Source organism: Melospiza georgiana, chromosome 22 (assembly GCF_028018845.1).
Source record: "Melospiza georgiana isolate bMelGeo1 chromosome 22, bMelGeo1.pri, whole genome shotgun sequence".
Classification (NCBI taxonomy): domain Eukaryota; kingdom Metazoa; phylum Chordata; class Aves; order Passeriformes; family Passerellidae; genus Melospiza; species Melospiza georgiana.
In genome coordinates this window covers 6,913,335-6,936,927 of record NC_080451.1, presented here as the reverse complement: position 1 = coordinate 6,936,927, position 23,593 = coordinate 6,913,335, and the positions used below count along the sequence as shown (strand labels likewise).

General features: G+C 41.5%; 2 protein-coding genes across 2 annotated transcripts; both read right to left on the bottom strand.

Moving 5' to 3' along the window:
• LOC131092637 (arylacetamide deacetylase-like 4) lies at nucleotides 1–5,451 on the bottom strand. Its single transcript, XM_058039434.1, has 4 exons — nucleotides 5,296–5,451; nucleotides 2,844–3,060; nucleotides 1,861–1,924; nucleotides 1–778 (listed from the first exon to the last, which is right to left on the bottom strand). The coding sequence occupies exons 1-4, from the start codon at nucleotides 5,449–5,451 to the stop codon at nucleotides 1–3; spliced, it is 1,215 nt and encodes a 404-aa protein (XP_057895417.1).
• A 5,025-nt stretch (nucleotides 5,452–10,476) lies between these two features.
• LOC131092636 (arylacetamide deacetylase-like 4) lies at nucleotides 10,477–15,723 on the bottom strand. Its single transcript, XM_058039433.1, has 4 exons — nucleotides 15,556–15,723; nucleotides 12,752–12,968; nucleotides 11,980–12,043; nucleotides 10,477–11,248 (listed from the first exon to the last, which is right to left on the bottom strand). Exons 1-4 carry the CDS (start codon nucleotides 15,721–15,723, stop codon nucleotides 10,477–10,479), a joined length of 1,221 nt encoding a protein of 406 aa, XP_057895416.1.
• Between the last annotated feature and the right edge of the window lie 7,870 nt (nucleotides 15,724–23,593).

Here is a 23,593-nt window from a genome sequence, read left to right as displayed (position 1 = left end):
TTACAACAGTCTTAGAAAACTTACAATCTTTTGCAGGCCTTTAGCTCCAGAGCGGAATCCTACCACCTTACCAAAAAGTGCTAAGAACACTGTTCCATGGAACCCCTCCTGCAGATGGCACCAGGTCACTTTTATTCCATGGTCCTCTAATCTTTTCTTGTACAGCAGTCCATCATCTCTGAGCACATCAAATTCACAGGTCAAAATGAAAGTCTCAGGAAGCTGAGCAATCACACTGTCTTCAGCCAACAGTGGTGAAAAAACAGGGTCAAACATGGGCTCAGAGACTTCACAGACTTCTCTTGAGGGTAGATATGTTGGACTTGGTTTGTAACCTCTTGTTTTAAACTCGTGAGGGATGTAGTCAGGACTCACCCACTTCTGATATTTCAGTCTCCTATCTTCTGAAACATGGCAGCCTTTAAATACGTCTTCAATGATGCCCAAGTCTACATTAACGTACTTCAATCCAAGAACAAGGGTTCGTTCCTTTAGCAAAATGGGGACTCCTTTGTTCTGCTGATAAGAAGGCAAATTTAAGTCCACACACTGCAGAAAAGGATATATTAGGATTTGTGCTCTCAGCTTTGGGAGGTCTCTTCTGTTCACCAGTGCTTGGGCAACAGCAGCAGTGAGTGTCCCTCCACTGCTGTCCCCACAGATGACAACGCGGGAAGGGTCAACTCCATGGTCTTGTGCAGTCCTCAGAAAGTGGATGGCAGCAGTGAGACAGTCCTCAAACTGGGCTGGAAATGGGTGCTCAGGAGCTAAACGATACCTAAATAAGAGTGAAAATGTTTTAGCACAGCCATTTCTAGTGAATGGGCTCAATGGAATCTTGTCATTCATTTATTTCTCTCAAAAGATAGGAAAATACTCTGTGATTATAATTGCAGCAATAGAATTCCCCCCAAATTAATGCTTTTGATGTATTATTTGCTACTGTTCATGTTTGAGAGAGTTAGTACACTGTTCTACCTTTGCAAAATACTTTACCTATCTTGTGACTGAAGGCACATGAGAGTTCTTTTGGAATTAGCTGGCAAGGCAGGTGTGTCAATCAGTTATCATTAATTCCAGTCAGAAAATGAACATTTAACAACAAATTGTTAGAGAATATGAGCATAGGAAATATGAGCATAGAAAATCGATAATGAAAATCTGAAAGGTTTTCAGTGTTCTGGAAGCTGAATTCTTTAAACAGAATCAATGAGTTATTGGTTCTTCAAGTATTTTAGGACATAAACAGCAATTAGTGCAATTGTAATCAACTCTTTGCCTGGACTTTTAGACATTGTTTCTTTTAAAAAAGTATTACAGCTAATCAGAGAAATATTTTTAATGGTCATCTCAGGTTGACTACAAGTTAAATGTGGATTTCCTTGTTCCATTTCTTCATGCAAATGCATCATGGCTGTGAGTATAATTTACTGAAAAATTTAAGACAATGGAGTCAAGTGTACAAATTCCTTTTGAGAGTGGATATGTCAAGCTTGGCTTGTAACCTCTTATGTTAAACTCATGAGGTTCTTGTATTTTTCAGAACTTCTAAAAGGAATTATTTAGTGTTCTGGTCAACTGTACTTTCAAGAGAAAGAGCCTAAGGTGGTTTGAATAGGGCTCTAGAAAACAAAAACATCCTTATGACTTAGTGCTCGCTACAAATTATAAAATCACTGTAATGGATTTCATTTGGAAATAAACAGTTGGGGATTAGTTGACTAATTCTTCCTGAAAGGAATTAGTGCTGGTGAAAGGCATGGGATCATTAAGGATAGGTACTGATTGTACTTCAGAAGGAGCTTGACTGCAGCAAAGGCTTGCAAACCTAGGGTCAGAGTATGGGCTGGGTCCCCTTACCCAACAGACACCACCACGGAATTGGTCTTCCTGCAGAAATAGCGGCACTTTCTTTCGTAGGCCCCTGTGAAACAGAAAAGTTCACTGGAATTGTGGCTTGCTTTAAAAATAAATGGAATGAAAATATTCTGAAATTATTCTCTCTCTTGCATGGCATGGCATTCTCTCTCTTACAGAGCATGTGTAGCATGTGGCATGGTCAGATCTGGGCATTGCTCACCCTCCCCTTACAGCTGTGAGAATCTTCTGGCCAGTAAGAAACTTGGAATTTAAACTAATGCAGTGTTTTGGTTCCCTCTTTGAAAAGTTACAGACAGCACCACCGCTGCCACTTTTAAAGTGATTTTGAAGGGGCAAAATAGTTTAAAAAAAAACAACAAAAAGTCTGCTAAATCCAGTACAAGAATATTTCTTGTGCATGAGGCACCATCTCATCTCTTTCCCATTCACATTCCAAAATGTGTTTTTCCCTTGTTTTTCCACTATAAAGACATACAGCACAATGCACATATACAAGCTTGCACACACTTGTGAACAAAAACTGGCTGCTTTAGGTAAGAAATAAAATTCTAAGGAGATTTTCAACTTTTATCCTAAGCATAAAGAAGAAGAAAATAGATATTAAAACTATCAGATACCATTCTAGATATGCAATCTATATAAAGACAATTTAACATGATGCCTATTGCATGTAAGTAGATTGATTCTGCTGTCCTGATTTTTTTTTTTAATTTACAATGTTAAACCTACTAACTCTTACAATTTAAGATATAGCAAATCAGATCAGGAACTCTGTGGAGTGTGGTTGTGCAGTGCCCCTCTCAGGGGATATTCCAGAGCTGTCTGGACACAATCCTGTGCCCTGTGCTGTGGGATGGCCCTGCTGGAGGAGTGAGGTGGGACCAGATGATGCCTGTGGTGCCTTCCCTGACCCACTCTGGATGCTGCATGCAGTTATAGCTCATATTATTTATGTTACTTACGGATACTTCCAAACCGGCCAACTCCTCCATGAAAATAAAGAATTCCCCTTCTTAGGTTTTTGTTTGATGTTTTTAGCTGGTAAATTCTCACTTTAACCCTTTCAAACCTTAAGTCCTTGATAAGAAGACGACTATCCTTTAATGGTGGTATTGTCTCCATTATAACCCTGAGGAGATGGACCTCTGAGATTACACCTACTTTGTCCAAAAATGTTGCCTGGTAATAAAAGAAACCACAAGAGACCAAATTAGTGTAAGTTTCTATCTAACCTGGAGATTGATAATGAAAAATTTTAAACTCCATGGTCAATTCAGTAGGAAAACAATCAAATTATCAATAGTAGATAAAGGGTGTCAAATACTTCACCTTGTCAGGTGTTTCAGTAACCATGTACCTGAACAAAATACAGAGACAGTAGTTACAGTATTTTAAACTTTAGCTTTGGATGAAGAAACATAGCCAAGACTTTTGTTTCCCAGACTTGGAGGGGAAAAAAGATCCATACAATCTACCACATCTCTGTCCTTCTGACCAAGAACAGCTTTGAACCCAGGCTTGAACATCTCACAGCTCACTGATTGTTACTTAAACACTCAGCCTCAGGTTCTTATGTCACTGTGGGCTCATCTATTCCATTGCATCTGCATGGCTATAAGCTGTTTCACTTGTAGCCTGCTCTAGTCTATTCCTGCTCAAAATGAAAAATATGAGACAGTATCACTGTATTTCCACTATATTGGATTCAATTTTGCACTACTTCCACAGCAGACATCTCTAATGGGTTTGTTGTGCTGCCATTATTCATGCATATGCATTTAAATGAGAATTATACATATAAAGGTCTGCACTGCTTAGATCCTAAAAACCTGTCCTTGTGGTTTTCACCTCATATTTCACAGACCTCATGTGGCTCAGTTAAATTTGGTGTAGGTATCCTATTTTAAGTCATCTGCAGAGCTGATCCCATACACAGGAAGGATTGTCTTGTGGCAAAGTTATAGTCTCATATAGATTCCTTCTGTAGAACTCCTGGTCCTTACCTGTGGGAAAACAACTTTACTTATTTATTCTTCAATTTCCCTCTGGTACTTTCTTTCCTCACACTAATAATTTTGTAACAGTAAAGGTTAAACCTGCAATTAGCTATATCTGCCTGGAATATAAAGAGATCATCTTTGTCTTGAAAATACTGAAAAAAAGGAGTCCTGGGAGACCTTATCAACCACAGTGTTTTGGTGTTGCCTTTTGTCCCAGCTGAACACTGGATATACTTGTACACTTTAATTTTCCATGCAGTTTTGACTTCATGGCTTGTCAGCCCTTGAAAGAATTTGGCACAAGTAATTTGCCCAACAGCCATAGCAGGAGTTGCTACATGACCTGAACTCTACTTGCATTTAAACTTGGCTTTAACCCTCCATTAATGTCCTTATCTCTCTGCTCCTTTCAGGCAGTGTCTGACAGTGCTTGTGCTTGGCCTCTCACTGGCCAGCAGAAAGGATGCAAAATTGTAAGATCAGAAGTTAAAAATTACAGTTAAAAAGCAGTGTGGAGGCCTGGGTGTGGCAGCAGAGACATGGTGTGAGTCACCTTCTTGGGAGCTCACTGACTTCAAACAAAACTTACCGAGCAATGGGGCAGGTAAAGAACGGAAGAATTAACAACATTAGAACATGGAATTGAAGTGAAATGTCATGCACGAGCCAAAAAGACTGAACAGGTTTTTTTCATAGTTTAAACAACTAAAAGAAGTTTAGTCTAGGTATCACAGAAGGGTTTTCTAAATGACTGGGGCGACAGTTAATTCAGAATGATTGATGAAGCAGAAAGACAAGTGCATGTCATGTTTTAGTTTTGAAAAGAAACAAGGATGAAAAGTGAGGAAGGATCAAAAATGTGCCAAAAACAATGACACAGAAAGTCACTTTAGGTATTATGTGTACTGTCTCAAAGAAGAAAGTTGTTCAGGCATATTGAAAGGCAAATGATGATGAATGTGGCAGCTCTCTTCAGATGCCTCAGGAGGAGAATGACAGAGTTGCAGAGAACAGCTGAGATCACAGACATCATTTAGCTGCTCACTCTGCAAGCAGGCACGGTGTTATCCAGAGCAGAAATTCCACATACACAGGGCAAGTTACCTTCTAAGCCTTCCAGCAGTGCCTTGAGGCAGCAGGCATGAAAAGCTAAAACACAGACCTTCAGGAAAAAACTGGGAATTGCACAGTCTGCCCAATTTTAGCTTTCACAAATACTGCCTTTGGTGCTGTATAGCAAAAAGGGGAGTCTGTTATGCCCAGCACAGCTGAAGGAATCTGCTTACATCACCTAATCAGTCCAATTGCATATTTGCAACTTATTTAAACATTGATTTTAAAAAACATCACCAAACCATTATCCCTCTAACAGAAATAGAATTCAAAACTCAAGCTTTAATTAAGCTTTACTTACCAGACCAAGCCCAAAGTTCATTAAGTAATGAAGAACATAAAGCTTTCGGCGCTCACTGATTCCATGAGGAATTTCTGCTTTGGGGTGTTCATAATAGAAAGCAATTGCCACAATACCAGTCAAAACAGCAAGAAAAATGGCCAAGAGAAGTTCCATCTTGCTGTGTTGGTAGGAGCCTGAGAAGGAACCAGCTGTGGCCTCCTCCCCCTTTTTCAGACTTTAAGACTTCTGCAGGTAAAGGCATAGGATTAGTTGTTCTCGTCGTGGTTATAATCCAGTTTTAAAAATGCCAATAGGAAGATAAAAACATGTGGTAACCAACCATACAATTAGACAGTAACAATTAGTTGTGGGAGAGGCTTGCACAAGGGTTTTCACATTTGCAGGAACAAGGCTGTGCCCATCACAGCAGAACTATGACTTGTGTAGTGGCAGTTTGTGGGAAGACAAAAACTTGTTCTGTCTCTCTGGTTTTTGGTTACAGGCAAGTCTTTATTATTTGTGAGTTCCTGCACAGCATTTCTTGGTAATCATCTTCTGAGCTGCCCAGATTCTTGCGTCGTTGTGCCTCCATGCCTCACTTTTTCAGACTTTTATTGAAATCGAGGCTCAGTGTCACAAACATGTTTCATCACCTGTGTGGCAGATTTTGGATTCTGCTGACATTGCATCTTTGAGTCCAGTGGACCCAGAGGCAGCTGCAGCCTGGTCTGAGAGCTGTTCTTGCCTCATCCTCCTCAATGGCTCTTCTCCTGCAGCAGCAGATTTTTGTTTGGGTTTTTTTCTGCCTCTTGGCAGTGCTGCAGTCTCTGTCTTCCAGGAAGATACTATGCACAGATGTCATTCCAGGTAGGAATATGATTCCAACAGCTGAAAACTAGACTTGAACTTCATGGTGTCAGGGCTAGTAGCACTGACTAGACATCAGCAGCTCACTCTTTTCTGTGGTGAGCTCTAGGATCTTCCTCTGGAGCTAACATATTTTCCCATACACAAATAATTAGTGAAAAGATTTAACTTGAAGCAAAAAATATCTGTAAAGGACAGCTCATGTGATGTCACCTTTGGGAACAGTGTTTTTAGCAGCCTGTTTAGCCTGTGAAGGCAGCACATTCTCATTCTGAAAAATCACAGTGTGGGTAAAATAAGTCTGTAATTTTTTTTTTCTTAAATACTAATAAAATAATATAAGGGATGAGCTGACCTTGAATTGTAGAATAAAATGAAACTAAAGACAGAGAACCCCAGGGCTTTATCATACATAGTCCATGACCTGCAAAGGAAATGGCTCAGACTTGATCCCTGACTTCAGAAACTGTTTAGAATAAGCAGGTTGGAGTTCATTTTTGAGTCTGGTGTTACACTTTCTGAGAAGCAGCTGATTCCATGTTCTGCTCTCTGTGTTTCTTCCAAACTGTTTCTTCATTTTATCCAACAAATCTTTGTGGATTTTCATTTCCCAATGTCCCTGTGCCTTTCCCTCCCTTGCCAGAAGGTTATTCATATGGTAAGTGTAAAATCACATCCCTTTTTGTTTATCCTTCTGGGTAATGGCATTTGATGTCCGTGTTGATAAGGGATTTAGGTAAAAGGCACATTGCCTGGCAAGTGGGACACTCTTGGGAAATGGCAATCCACAAAGCCTTCAGCTTTCTTGCAAATCAGGCAAGAGCATTGGGAAATGTTGTTGCACAAAACACAACTGCAGCTCCCTTCTTCAGCATTTGATAGTGCTAGGCATTAATTGGCCTATGCTAAACTCTGCTGTCCCAGTGGGTGAGGTGTGCTCTGAGTATACCCACCAGATTTGGCCCTTCTGGGGATCTAAGAATGCGCTTGACACCTGTGACAGATCCTTTGTACTGCAGTTCTTGCCACCCGTGGTTCTTCTGTGTTCTAAATCTTTTTGGTGCCAATTCACCCACAGCTGGTAGATCTTGGAATCATTAGGGCACCTTGACAAGGTCTGGACTTCACAGCACCCCCAGGGGCTCCACACAAAGACCTGATGTGCTGGAAGCTGTCAAAGAAACAAACTAGCTGGTTTTTGAAATAATAATGTGCTTTTTCCCTTTGGGCATTCCTGGTACAGAGTAGTACTTAATGCTGTGTAAGCTTAGTCTCAGCAATTCACAAGCTTGAGGAAACCATTCCCTACATAATCTTTCAAATAAATGCTCTCTCTAGCTTCTGATTATTTTTTGACATTGTCTCTGCTCCTGTGAGATAAAGCAGGGGATAGACCAGGCCAAGCTCCATTTTCTCCTACCAGGGACTCCCTTTCTTATTAATTTCCAGTGAAAAACCTAATGTCCAGGCCTGAAATCTCATCATTCCCTGTTCTTTTTCTGTGATATGGCTGCACATGCAAGGAGAAATACTGAGCCAGGTGTAGCAGATGTAAAATATTCCCTGCCTCTGGATCATGGTGCTTAATTAGCTGGCAACGGAACTGACCGTAAATGGAAGTCTGCACTGGGATACTGGGAAACATTCCAGAGAAAGTGCTCTGTGACCCAAGAAGCTCCTTTTGGGTTCTGCAGAGCATGAGAACCCTCTGGTGCTGGAAGCCTGAAAGGGAGCTGGGCTTGCCAGTCCTCAGTCTCTGGCTGCATAATTCTTTGAGGAATGACTTTGGTGTCCAAAACTCCTGGATTGACAAGCAAATTGTATTCAATTTGCCATCTGTATGGCAGTTGTCTTCTGTTCAGTGGGCAGTTTTCCTTATCTCTTCCACAATCACTCCTCCCTCCAGGCAGACATCTGCTGATAACAGCCATTGAATGTCACTGCATGGCTGATAAGAACTACAGCATCCCATTGGGAGATGTGAGCCCAGAGGGAGGAGCCAAGCATTCCTACCTGGGTATATTCTGGAGATTCTGGAACACCAGCACGGCTTCTCCACTGGATTTCCCAGAGGAGCAGCAGCTGCCTCTTCCCCTGGATCTTCAGAGGCAGAGACTGCACCTTTCTCCAGGATCCCTGCTCCTTGTTCATTTTACCCTTTTATTTTCTTCCGTATTAGAGACCTGTTATTCCTGCTCCCATATTTTTGCCTGAGAGCCTCTTAATTTAAAATTCATAGCAATTCAGAGGGGTTTTACATTTTCCATTTCAGGGGATGCTCCTGCCTTCCTTAGCAGACACCTGTTTTTCCAAACCAAGACAGGGGACTATGTCTTCAAACATTCTATCTTAGCAATAAAAGACACATAGCTGATCTGTGATTAATTAAATTAATTAAAATAAAGTACAGGAAGTTCCATGGAGACAGTTAGATCATGTGATTTCTTAAGGTTTAGAAAATCTGGGAGTCATGATGAAAGAAAGAATACATTATTTCAGCATCTGCTGTACCCATCTGCACTCAATGGTTATAGCCCATCATTAAAGAGAAGTGCATGATCAAGAGAACTAATAATGCTGCTGACATATTACAAAGCTAAATTTGTTATTATTTGTAGTAAATTGAAGACCAATGGATAAAGGACCATGGAAAAATCTCAGGAGTAGATCAGTGTCAAGTTTGGACACTGACCTATAAATGAGGCGTAATTCCAGAGACTGATAAAGGAGAGAAAAGTACTGAGTAGCTGAACTGGCAAGGAGTGTAATTCTGCCCTGAACTGTGTGTAAAATAGCATGAGATCATCTGTGACCATCTCATAACTTACAAAATACAAGGTGGAACTGTACAGACCTCCTTAGTTCTGGCACTTGCCAACCTTCTCTAACTTCGCCAATATCCTTAAACTTCTTGCAACACTTTTACAGCAGATACAATCTGTTAGGCCAGCTTCAGCTACTAATGTGTGAGCTGGTGACCCAACCTTTGTCTTCATAACCAAAGCAGATCCTGAAATCCCAAAAGAGTGGAACATTTGGAACTATCACATTATTTACCCTTGGAAGCATTTCTTTGCTTGAAGAGCAAATTGCCTGGAATGGGAAAAATGAAAGAAATAAACTCTCTGTTGTGTCAACAGAGCATGAAGAAATATAAATTCATTTTGCTGAGAGGGACTGGAGAATGAGAACCTTCGAGTAGTGACTTGTTGCTGCAGAGATGTGAATCAGCTCACCTGTCACCAGCATTCTTTAACATGGTGACAACATGGAACATTAAGCCCACAGTCTTCTTCCTACTCACAGTTTGCCTGGCAGGGAGTAGACATGTACTAACCTCTTTCCACAGTCATGTGTGCATGGATTTATAAAGGCAAGGTGGTTGCACAACAATTCAACATTTTACAATTCCTAGGCATTGTATGCCCAGCTATTTTGCTATGCATTGGCAATTATTTTTGGCATCTGTGTTTAGCAAGGGTGGATCTCTCCTAATAAGCAATGCAACAATTACAACAAGATAACAATTGACCTCAGGTTTTTCTTTGCCTTTGGATATCCACAGAAATTATTTGGCAGGTTCCATGCTGTTTATATCCTTTCTCCCCAAAAGCCAGGTAAGCTGAATACAATCAGCTGCTCTGAAAGGAACTTTATAGAATATAATTTAGAGCATATTCAGTTATTTTTGAGCAGTTCTCCCTCACTTCATCTCTGCTGCAGTCTCAGGTACCTCCTGGTACCCATCTCATGCACCATATGGACTGTACCAACCTGCCTGTCCCCTTTTCCCTTTAAAATCAGGTTTGTAAGTACACCCAATTCCTTCCTTCAGATTTTAAACATAAATGCAAATCTATTGTTTGTCTGTACAGACACTCTGATGGTGGTTACTACTCATTCCTAAAGTAGGGAAGAAATCTCCACTCTCCAGAGGTATTGCCACACTGATTTTGGGTGTGCATGCATGTGCACATAGCTAATTATTCACACACTGTATGGGTTTTTAACTTACACATTTAGAATGTTTTTTGTTTTGAGTTTTTATTCTTTGACATATGAAGAGAACACAAATTCTTACAATGCAAGAATACAAAAGCAAGCTTACAAAAAACCTCTAAACATCATGTTCTTAAGTAATAGCAAGTAAAAATCAGAATTCAGCAGACCATGCTAATGTCATCAGTTCTTGCCTTGATTCTAATGGGCAAACAGGTAGTAAATACTTAATTGAATAATTTAATTGAATAATTTAATTGAATAATTTAACTGAATAATTTAATTGAATCACACTCTTCCTAAATACCAGTGCACTGTATGCCAGAAAATTATTTAATAGCCTTTGATAAAGTCTACAGCATGATTAATTATAGTATTTGATGACGGGAAAGAGAAAATACCATATCCAAAAAATCCCACTGCAGCATGAAAGCCATTTTCCACGTGGTGCCAGGTCACGTGTACGTTGTTGTCCTCTAAGCGTTTCTTGTACAACAGCCCATCATCCCTGAGCACATCATGCTCACAGGTGACAATACAGGTGTCAGGGAGACCACAAACAACAGCATCCTCTGCCAGCAGAGGGGACACCCGGGGTTCAAACAGCTCTTGCACTTCTTCATGGACTTGAGGCAAAAACACAGTGGGCAGTGGTGGTTTATAGCCCACTTTAAACTCATCTGGAATAAGATCTGGACTTATCCATTTGCTATATTTCAAATTTATACTCCCAGGAACATGAGAACCAGCCAGAATTGGTTCCTTCAGGGAGCAATCCTTATTCAGGTATTTGAGAATAAAATGGACTGCGCGCTCCCGGAACAGGAAGGGAACGGCAGCATTTTTCTGATCAGATGGCAGATTGAAGTTCAGGGCTTGGAGAAATGGATAGATCAGCACCTGGGCACGAATCTTGGGGATATCTGTCCTGTGCACAAGCTCTTGGCAAACACTGGTAGCAAATGTGCCCCCTACACTGTCCCCACAAACAATAATCCGAGCGGGGTCCACCCCGTAGGTGTCTGCAGTCTTCAGGAAGTGCACGGTGGCACTGAGGCATTCCAGAGTCTGGGCTGGATACCTGTACTCAGGGGCTAAATGGTACCTGAGGGGTAGAAAAAGCAGCTGGTGTTACACATTCTGAGTGTCTCATCTGAAACACATCCCATGTAAAAACTCCCCCAAACCAATATTAAGTACAGCATTAATTATATCTAGGTTAAAGTTTTTACATGCTGAAGCAAACCAGAACAACTTTTCCTTCCTTTCCTTCTCAAAACCAATTCATCCCAACTTAATAAAATCCCTTAATAGTAAAGTTTTTCATGGAAAAATTTGTTGGAAATTAAGGTTTCTTTATACCATCATGTATTTTCCATAATCAAAACATCTTTGTAGGAAACAGTGGTCCATGCTGGTTTTAAAAAATACTAAATTTTAGACTCATTATTTACTCTATAAAATCCCAGGTGATTTTAAATACAAATATTAAATATTAAAATATCTATTATATTTTAATATATTAAATATATATTAAAATACTAAAATCTGATATTTGGGTTATAATTTCTTATTATCAAACAAAGGTAATGATTTCTGTGGTGATGGTCATGTACAATGACCAGACCTGTAACTCTAATCCTTGCTCAGGTATTTCCATTGCCATTCCATGCCACGTGCTTGCTCCCACATAACAGCAGTGTGGGGAAGATAGCACTAGAGCTCAGTTTCTTATCTTATATTCAAAGAAACGTAAGTTCAGGGGTGTGTGAGAGGCAGGGGGAAAGCAGCAGAGTTCTCTAATTCAGGGATTAGCACTGGTTGAATTTCACTTACCCAAGAGACACAACCACTGAATCAGATTTTCTGGCTATGTACCGGCAAATTCTTTCATAACTCCCTGAAGCACAAATGTTGTTGATGTAATTAACATCTTAGAAAACTTCAGTCAATATTCTCCCTTATATTTTTATGACATATTACTACAATATCTTGTCAGCCCCTTGCCTATTTAGTGAGTACCCAGATTTTCTTTGGGATAAAAATAATCTAGACTTTTGGTCATCAGGACTTGCTGTAGAATTCATACATTTAGACAGATCATTGACTTGTGTGGAAAATAAGGAATTAATATGATTTTTACTATTAGAAAATGGGCAGTGGTTTTAAAGTGAGAGAGGATAGAATTTGTTTCCATGTAAGGAACACATTTTTGTTATGAGGGTGGTGAGGCCCTGGCACAGGTTGCCTGGAGAAGCACCCCTGAAAGTGTCCAAGGCTGGGTTGGACAGGGCTTGGAGCAACCTGGGATAGAGAAAGATGTCCCTGCCCATGGCAGGAGGTGGAAGAAGATTGTATTTAAGGTCAGTTCCATCCAAACCATTTTATGATCTCAATGGTTCTATGATCAAGAGTGCTGTATCCCATTAAAAAATAATTTAATATTACATATGTGCAGATTAGAGAGTTTAAAAAATTAAAAATAAGCACTAAGTGCTTTCTATCTCCAGTCTCTCAAACTAAGTTTCAATCACTTCTTAGGGTCAGGAGTTTTTAAAAACAGGCAGTTAAAAAGCTAAATAGTCAAATTTCTCTTTCAGTTCCTTACTGATGCTTCCAAAAATGCCACATCCTCCATGGATGAAGATGACTCCTCTCCGTTTGCTGGCAGATGGTTCTCTTGGGAGGTAAATCCTCATGGGTACCCCATCAAAATGCAGATCTTTAATGAAGAGCTGGGAATCCTGCCATGCTGGGAGTCCCCCTGTGATCAGCCTGATAAGTGTGTGCTCCTTGATGATACCCAAGTGGTTTAAATTCTTTGCCTAGATAGATAAAACAGGAAAAATGAGACATTACTAAAGGGAATACAAGTCTTTCCACTTTGTAAAGGCCACAAGCTACTTTTTCCTACACTGTCTTTAGCATAATTGGGTTGGTCATTTGCTAGGTTTTAGGATTCCCACAAATAACTGTCTTTGGGATTTTGGTTAAGAAGATGAAAATTTACATCTTCGTTATTGTGGGAAGAATGTTGTAATACTTGTTCCATTAAATGTATCATATAAATACCTTCTAGTTCCTGGGATCTGGATTTACCACAAGTAAGAACAGGCATTTGCTCAGGTGTGGAAGCTGGGAGGCCTGAGGCTCCTTTCCTAATGAGTGGATAGAAAGAGGTATTTTTTGGGGATGGTTCCAATTTTGGGTGTGTTAAATAATGCTCTGAAAGTGTCTGTTCATCTCCATGATAAACTGTACTCCAGATACCTCAGTTAAAATATTTAAGGTTAGGTGAGTTTAAAACAAAAGCCAGGAGGTTTCCTCTCATCTCTTCCACTTTACAAGGTCATTGATCTCTTCATGGCAGGGGATGTGGAAAGATGCAGCAGGAACATCATTTATGTAACTTCTGGTTGAGGGTACACACCTATCTGGTGCTGCAGTTTTCTTTGCAAGTAGGGTGTAAGAAGAAAAGACTGTCTTGTACTGTGGAAAAAAGAGGATTTTACAGGAGCATACAGCACAGGCACAGCAGTGGCACAGCTCTATGGCACAGGAAGAGCAGCATTGATCAGGATGAGCAGGATAAGTTCTGTCAGTCACTCTGAAGTGTGCTTTTCAATCCACAGTAATTATCATCAAAGCTTCAAATTCCAGTGCAATATGCACAGTTAGTCTGAACATAGATCTGTCTGAGGATCTGTTTAAAACAAAAGCCAGGAGGCTTCCTCTCATCTCTTCCACTTTACAAGGTCATTGATCTCTTCATGGCAGGGGATGTGGACAGATGCAGCAGGAGCATCATTTATGTACCTTCTGGTTGAGGGTACACACTTATCTGCTGCTTTTCTGAGAAATTACAAGTAGGGTGGAAGAAGAGAGGAAAAGCCTGTCTTGTATTGTGGAAAAAGAGGATTTTACAGGAGCATACAGCACAGGCACAGCAGTGGCACAGCTCTATGGCACAGGAAGGACAGCATTCATTAGGATGAGCAGGATAAGTTAATTGCACACCTGTCATACACAAAGCATTATGCACTTAAACAGAAATCTGTGAAGTCCTCACTGTGTGGGCTGCTCCTCTGAGCAAAAACATAAACCAGGAATGCACCCAAAGTACCAGCAGATGCCTAAAGGCTTTTGAAAGAAAAATAGGTGAGTGGATTGATTCAGTGCATAGCAGATGGTGAAATGCATCTTAAACCTATTCAGAAAAAGGATGCTGAAATTTAGGGAATGTGTTATCCATGAAGAGAGCATATGCACTTATTCCATAACAGACACTTAAAAGCTGTATAAATGGGTTACAAGTACCACCTGAAAGAATCTGTTCACTCACAAATTAGAGAATTTAATAACATTGTCCTATTATAGTATTACTGTCATAGTATTATATTAAGTTTATATATAACACAACACAAAGAGCAGGATGAGAGGACAGCAGCCTCTTCTTTCATGGCAGACAAGACAGAAAAGTACCACAGGAGAATCAGGGACAACCACTGGATTTGGTGAGTGCTGCTGTGTAAGTTCAAGCAACCCCCTTGAGTCTTTAATAGATTGTAATGCCCCAAACCACCTCTCAGGATGTGGGGCCAAGTTCCTGTGTTCTTTCTGCAAAATCACCTCTCAGGATGTGGGGCCAAGTTCCTGTGTTCTTTCTGCAAAACTGGGGATTAGAGAATTGAGGTGAGCTTCATAGAAACATCAAAGAAACCACTCTGATTTTCCTGCAGGCTTTCTTTTGACATGTTACGTGCCAGACATGACAGGGCTTAGGCTGCTCCTACATATTGCTGTTGCCTACTTTGAAAGCTTTTTGGGTGAAAGCTGTTTCTTTCTGTGATGGCAAAGCCCACAGCACAGTGAGTCTGGCTTACAGGTACTTAGATAATAAGTGATAACAGGCCTAAACCTGCTTTGGCAGGAGGTTCAATTAGATGACTTCTGGAGGTGTCTTCCAACCTACCTGATTATATGGTATTTAACTATAATTCTGTAATTCAGTCACTGAAGAATAAGAACAGAAACAAGGGTGAGAAAATTACTGCAAATAGCTCAGAATGTAGGAAATTGCCTTACAGATATCAGAGTGCACTTAGACATAGCAATTTGGGTTCTTATTATTCATGTAAGTTATGAACAGCCCTCCTGTCATCCACAGGACCAGTCATTTCATTATGGAAATATCCAATTGCAGCATAAGAATGGATATATCAGTATTGAAAGACCTCACCTCACCCTGGCTGCTTTATACATGGTAACAGAAACCAAATCAACCTTTGGCCTTTAAATCTGTGTTACTGTGTGCTTCCCATGACTTGTAGTTGCAGTATTTAGATGCATATCTTCATACTCAGGTCTTTCCTTTTCTGAAAATCCCAGTATCCCAGAGCATGATAGACTCACCAGAATTTCCATCAGAGTGTACAAACAGTGATAGAGGCGGAGCTTTGCTGGCTGGTCAACATCAGAAGGAATCTGCTCCTTGAAGAAATGATCAGTTGCAATTAAAACCAGCAATACAAAAGCAACTAAAATTCCTGCTAATAAAACCAGAATATAATAGGATTCCATTGTTCTTTGATGGGAATAATTAGACACTGGTTGAAATGGTTGTGTCAGTATTTATATCCTCCAGACTGATTCCACAGAGAGGTCATTTGCATGTCATTTGCATACAGAATTCCCCCTGCCCTACTCCTTTAGGCAGGGCTGGCAGATAATGGAAGCCTGCAAACATCCGGCTGTGACAAGTGCACTTGGCATGATTCAAGCTCATACAAAGCACAGTCACTTCCAGGAAGCACCTTTCTTTTGTATAAATGGGTTTATTTTTTATCTTCCTTATGGGCCTGAAAAGCTCTCTGGGATGTTTTTCAAGTGTACCAGTGAGTGTCTCACAGCCTATGGAAGAGTGGCCATGCTCCAGTCTCCATGGTCAGGAATTGCAGAGGTTCTGCTCTTGGAGTAGGTCTGAAGGATGATCCCAAGGCTTTTTGCTTAGTGCTGCTCTTTTCCCCTGCTCACTTGCTGAGGCAGACAGCTGGCCAGAACAGTCAGAACTGGCATTCTGAACTCAGTCTCAAGGAATTTTGCTTTTGGAGATCCACATGGATCTCTCAGTTATTTGCCAGCCTGAGTGTGCAGCAAGGGGCTCTGGGCTCACCAGTGGTGCTGTGCTAGCACAGGGAAACTTCTCCTTGACTTGGAGAATTTTGGCCCTAAGCCTCTGTGCTGATTCTTTCTAAAGGAAAGGTTTTGATCTCTTTACAACTCCATATTTTGCTGTGTTATCCAAGATGACTCTGTTATCCCTGGTTGTAATTCAGGTGTGATCAGAGTGTATGGTATCCAACCAAAGGAGGTGATGGCAGTGCAGGAATGAGTCATCAAATGTAACCTTGTGTATTTCTGTCCACCATGTGTCTGGACAAAACTTGTTTGGGTAACATTAAAAAGCAAACAAGCATTAGCTCAGCTTGACATAAGCAACACAACCTGTGCTTATCCTCTGAACACTGAAATATTTCTTTATCCCCACTAATCTCCACAATATTTCATTTAAAAACCCTTACAAAAGCTTGTAATCATGGCCATAGAGAGAAGTACTCCTTTTTATGAGCCACACGATTCTGCATTTGGCTTACCAACCTGTGGTGTATTCCCTCAGAGACATCTTCACTGAAAAAAGTGAGTCCTTTCTATGTTTTCTTGCACACTTCAAAAAAACTGGCAAAATATATCTATTTAGAAAAAACCCATTTATACAAAATATGTGTTACAGCAAAGAGCAAGAAACTTCAATGTGAACTAGTCAGTGGGTTAAAAAAATATTTAGCTGTGTGGAATGAGTAAACAAGTGAGTCATAAGAGATAAAATACAGGATGATGAGTGACCAGACTGGATTCTTAAGATAAAAGGTCTAGTCCTTAACTTCAGTGGAGTTCAGCAAGTACAGATGATTGAATTATGTGGTTTAAAATTAAGATAGATAGATAGATAGATAGATAGATAGATAGATAGATAGATAGATAGATAGATAGATAGATAGATGGTGTTAAGGATAAGAAAATCATTAAATACATTTAAGTAATCACACGGAATTCAGCTTAACTTGGCAGACCTGCACCTTGTCATGACAGTCATCTTTCCAATTCTGATGCAAATGAAGTGACTGAGCTGGGGAATAAATGACTTCTTCCATTGCTGAGCCCCTCCCAAGCCTACTCCATCCAGACCTGTGGGGGTACACTAACTTGAGTAATTTTTAAAAAACAAAACAACATAAATTAAAGCAAAATTAATGCTACTTTTATATTCTGTGAGATAACATCTAGGTTGGGCTTTACTGATTTTAGTGTGATCCTATTTCCCCACATCACTTCATACACCTGACCTATCCCAGCCTCCCAGTCAAAACTGTTTGCCTTTGACAGCACCATTCTCTTCCTAACATTCCTCTTCTTTTTGATATCCTTTGTAAAACTGTCAAGTTTGAAGAAACTTCAGACAGTCAAAGGCCCTGAATTATTTCACCTCAGTATGTATTAGTGAACCTCTCCCTCTGAAAAGAAGTTACAGCTGCATGTAAGGAATTCTTTTAAAAAGACATTGTTAGAAGGAATTCAGGGAATATTTTATCCTGAGATTTCCTTTTTAAGCTAGTTCACAAGTTTCCAGTGCAAACTTGTTACAGGCATTAGCTTGCTGTTCAGTTTGTGTCAAAATTGACGTCATGTTGGTTTAGTAGAATTTCAGGACTTTTCTCTAATTTTAAGAGCCTTAAAGACATAATTCTTCTGTTTCTCCAGTTCTTTTTATGTCTTAGAAGTTTTGTCAGGACTGAGGAGTTAGTCAGAAGGAATGGGTAAATATTCACTGGCCTAAAAGTCAGTAAAGGCACCAAAGAGAAGGTAAGATGAGTCAGTCAGGTTAACAAACATGATCTTTCCTTTCCAAACAAGGAAAGGAAATTCCTGTTTACATGAGGTGTTTTTGCATTGTTCTCTCTTGAAGCAGCCTAAGATGTTGAGAGATCTGGCTTCTCATCACAGATAGGTGAGGAAAACCAAGCAAAGTTACAACAAATGACAAATTCTAACATGTATGAAAACAACTCAGCAGGTGGAACAAGCCCCACATAGGTGAAACTGCATCCCTTTGAATTCTAGAGAGCCTCTAGAGCACTGTGTAAACTTCTGCTTATAAAGACAACTATTTTTACACTTGAATCTAGAAAGGGATGCTACCTAGAATTTAGAATTACTCATGAGACATTTTTATATCTTTACTCATGACACTGCTTTGTTGTAAGACCCTGGGAAAGCCCTAAGACATCAAAATGCAGCTTTTTGCAAAAGGCCTGATTCAGTCTTTGCTGTCAGGCTGGATGTTAACCAGAAACCCAGTTTCTCTGAGCTCAGTCCATGGCAGAACTCAGAAGGCAACAGTATCAGACTCTTAATAGCATATAGAAGGACAGTGTGAAATCACAGAACCACTGGGACACATTTCAAATGGAAAATGTGAACACGAGGGAAGAATGAAACCAAGAAGCACAAAAATTTAGCTCTTGATTTATCCAAATCTGACAGCAGTACTTCATCTAACAAAAACCAGATCAGCTTGGCAAAAGGTTTTCCTTTTTTAAAGGAGGTTTAAGGCTTATTCTGTGATCATGATAGATTATCTATGATTAAGAACCCTGCACTGATGTAAAAAAAAATTGGAATTACTTGACACTGCAGTGTGGAACTGCTGCTCTGTGCTCTCAGGTTTGTACTGCATATATCTGAGTGGGGCTTTTTAAGTTGAAAACACAGAATTTTTACCCCAATTGGCTTTCAGATGTGCCTCAAGCATAGTTTTAATTTCCAGCTCATTTTCCTTTCTAAAGTTCTTGCCATTTAGCAACCTCATTTGTACAAACAGCCTTCCAAGGCTGCAAAGGCTCTATGAACACAGTTGTGCCCATAAATACAGGTGTAACATGAACTGTGACATTCAGACACTGCCTGAGCCTCTTCACAGATCAGGGAACATCATTCTGCAGAAATGGAGCTTTGTGATGTGATAGAGAGTGTATCTACTTGTTTTGGAGGTAAATGTGCTTTTCACTGCTGGTTTTTCCTTCAAGCCACCACAAGCCAGAAAAAATCGGTTTCTGCGACTCTTATTGAGAATATCTCAATAAATCTACACTAAGTACAGTTCAAAAGCTACACTAGAACAAACCCAGAAATCTAAGCCAACAAATGGAAGCCAAAACTGACTTGAGTTACCACTGAAATACATTACATAGGATCACAGAGTATCTCAAGCTGGAACACATCCGTAAGGATCATCAAAGTTCAACTCCTGGCCCTGCACAGGACCACCCAAAGAATCCCACTGTGAGCCTGACCACCTTCTTGCTCTTGTAAACTGGAATAAACACAGTTAAAAGTGCCATGAAAATGGCTTTTAAAAGGTTGTTGTGTTGGTTGTTTTTTCAGTTTATGCTTTGTTGTGAGTATCTGTGTAGGAAACAACTGCTGGAAATGCAAAATGAATTCTGAAGATGATGCAATTGCACAGAAATAACTTATGGAACATTTCAGGGCACTGGTTTAGGACTTCTGAGCGAAAACACAGATGGGATTCACTTTGGGACAACTTGGGGCTGATAATTAGAGAGAATGGCTGTGATGGGACAGATCTTTGTTACCCTCACCAAGGTGTGTGCTGAGTGTCTGTTTGTACCAGCAGTATTGAAAACATCTTGGACAATCAGCCCTATATGAAAGTGCATTTTAGGGAGTCTCACTAACAGAGATGGACTTTGTGAATAAAAGTTCATGTTGGTTTTGTAAAGGTGACAGTTTGGAAAAAGACCTCTTGCCAAGAAAGAGTGCAGTGGTTGCTGTACAAAAATCAGGTGAAATTTTGGTATACTCCTTTTTTTCCCCCTTTTCAGAATAAAACTGCAATTAAAAGAGACAATACCTCTGAAGTTCTATAGTATGTATAGTTTTTAAAGCTATTTGACTTTTTGGTTGAATTACATAAATTTTAAAATAACTTGCATATCGTTTCTATTTACTACATGCACGATGCACAAACTTCAGTTTTACTATAAATCTGCTTTTGCTTCTTGTTTTTGTAGGTTTGTACAATGTAGCATGTACCAGTTTTCACTGCTTCAAGGTAAATCTAAAGCAGTGAAGAAGGAAAATAGTTCATACTTCAATGAAATTTGAAGCACAGGTAAGGAAAAATGTTATATATCTAGAACCGTTTCTTAACTCCCAATCCAAATTTGGTAGCAACTTTGTACATAGGTCAAAATCGTAATGAATAAAAAATCTCTTCAAACACATATTTAGATTATTATTCAAGCTGGAAATAGACATGACATAAACATGAAATAGATATGAAATAGACATGAAATAAACACAAGATTATTCAATTCCCCCTGGCTTCAAAGGAGTTGCAAATGTTTTACATTAATAATGAATTTTCTTTTAAATCTAAACAAGTTAACTCTGCAATATTGATGAGTTTTCTATTTTAAATGTGTCTGTGGTGCTTTAAGCATGAAGAGACTGAACTCAGGAATCAAAAAAACCCAAATATACCTCGATGGAGTTCATATCCTTTCATTTTCAACACTGCTCCTTATTTCCGGAGCAGAAAGTTGTTATATTTGTTTCCAGTCCAGACACTGAGTCATTCCTGTCTCAGCCAGACACTGGCTTCTCTGGGTAATTTCTCTCTCCCCTCCAGAGCTGTTGGAATGAGAGGAAAATTGTAATGCCAGGTGCCTCCCCGAGCTGCATTTCTGGAGGTATTGCTGTAAAAACACACCAAGGTGCTAAATGCTGCCAGCAGGCCATGGAAATTCTCTGGCTGGTTCAGATGCAGCTGAGTTAGGAACACTCACTGGTTCTGACAGAATGTGCAGACAGTTTCCACTTTGGATGCTTCATCTTCTCCTCAAAACCCTCTCCTGACACTCTGATTATGCAGTGACAGTCATATGGCTTGTTTCATATGAGCTAACCTGCCAGTTAAAGGTAAAAATTGTGCAAGTTTCTCTTCTCAATTTTATTTCATTTTTTCCTTCCCTTAAAACTTTTGTGGAACTTTTAACAGAGGTGAAATTCAAGGATTTAGGTATTTTTCATATTTTTTATCAAAAAATCTATGTGTGATAGAGCTGTTGAATGTGGGGGGCACCAGAAACTTGGCTGCCCTTCTTTTGCCAGCAAAAAATCCCTGAACACTCTGTTCCCACATGGCCACTTTGAATGCCTGCTTTTAAAACACCTGTTTGATTCCAAAGAAGAAAAGTGAGTTCATTTTTAAAGGGATTTGACGTCCAAACTCACCTCTGTCTCACACAGATGCTTAGATTCAAATGTCCATTGAGGTGGTGTTTTAGGAACTAGAGATGTGAAGAAGTTTGAGAGTGCTTTGAAGTGCAGTTTTCCCTTAATTCCAGTGTTTACCTCTAGATGGCTTCCCAGGATAGTTCATCTGGCTCCAGACCTGAGTGAACTTGTGCACTGCATTCATTTTGATGAATCCCAGTGATACCTGCAGATAAAACCCCAAATTTCTTTCCGCCCAGCTGTGAAGATAACACTGTGAGGTTTGATATCCTTGAGATCTTTTGATATTCTCAGTGCTTTGCATTTCAAGTTAATTAATTCTGAAATGAATGTGCAGTTACAGCCTCCTCAGAAAAGCTTCATCCTACAACCAAAATCATAATTTACCTGTCTAATGCTTGACAGTGCAAACAGCCAGGGACCTGCTGTAATACACTCTGCCCTTTTCCCTCTTTTCAGAGTTTGAAGGGCTGTGGAGACCTTCTGGCTATGCCCTTATCACCAGACAAAAAAAGTCTTGGAAAAAACCACCCTTTTTTTGCAGGGTGAGTCTCCCTCTGTCATTCAGAGCCTGCCTTTTGCACTGCTGAATCTCCAGTTTTCAGCAATGCAAGCATCTTCCAGCATGGAAAATCCATGAGGCATCAGAAAAACACTGGTCAGTGGTACTAGATATTAATGATTATCAGCTAGGCTGGGTTCAGCTGGAAATCTAGGGCTGCAAGGAGCTTTGCCCTGCACACACCAGCTGATCTTGGGCAAGCAGCCCCCTGGCAGAGACAGCTGCCTTGAACTCAGCCTTAGCCCTGGTTCTTCCTGGACCTGCTTTTCCCTGGGCTCAGGTCAGACCTGGGCACCTTTGTGACAGAGGAGGCAGGGGCTGCATGACCTGGTGACAGAGCACTTTGGTTCCTGCACAGAGCCCAGGGCAACATGGAGCAAGCCCAGCATGGCATGAGCCCAGCAAGCCCAGTGTGCCCAGCAGTTTGCCCCCCATGCCCGCAGCTGGCCCAGGGTGTATGTAGTATTTAAAGCTGTTTGACTTTGGCACCTGCAGGATGCCCAGCGTGCCTGCAGCAAAGCCAGGGTGCTCACAGCATGCCTAGGGTCCCACAGGCAACCCAGGGTGCCTCCAGCTGGCCAAGGGTGCCCACAGCTGACGCTGCTGGCCGCAGCAATCCCAGAGTGCCCGCAGCTGAGCCTGCTACCCCACAGCAAGCCCATGGTGCCCGCAGGTGGCCCAGAGTGGCCACAGCAAGCCCAGGGTGCCCACAGCTGGCCCACGGTGCCTGTAGCTGGCCTGGGGTGCCCACAGCACTCCCAGAGTACCCACAGGTGGTCCTGCTGGCCCACAGCAAGCCGGGGGTACCCACAGCAAGCCCGGGGTGCACTGAAAGCTCAGGGTGCCCACAGCTGACCCTGCTGGCCCTTAGCTGGCCCAGGGTGCCTGCAGGTGGCCTGGGGTGCCAACAGATGGCCCATAGTGCCCGCAGGTGGCTCTGGTGGCCCACAGAAAGCTCAGGGTGCCCACAGCAAGCCCAGAGTGCCCGCAGGTGGCCCTGCCGCCCCACAGAGAGCCCATAGTGCCTGCAGATAGCCCATGGTGCCCGCAGGTGGCCCTGCTGGCCCGCAGCAAGCCGGGGGTGCCCGCAGGTGGCCCATAGTGCCCGCAGGTAGCCCTGCTAGCCTACAGATGGCCCATGGTGCCCGCAGCTCGCCCCTGGTGCCCGCAGGTGGCCCTGGCGGCCCACAGATAGCCCATGGTGCCCGCAGGTGGCCCTGGAGGCCCACAGACGGCCCAGGGTGCCCGCAGCTCTCCCCTGGTGCCCGCAGGTGGCCCTGCTGCCCCGCAGCTCGCCCCTGGTGCCCGCAGGTGGCCCCGGCGGCCGCGCTGGCAGCGGCGGCCCAGGCGCAGCGAGCCGGTGGCGCGGCGGCGGCCGGCGGGGGAGGGCAGAGCAGCAGCCACTCCCAGGAACAGTAGTGAAATCGGCCCGACACTTTAACTGTCAATCAGGATTAATGGGGTATAAAACCTCCCCAGCGCCGCGGCCCTGAGCGGCAGAGACGGCAA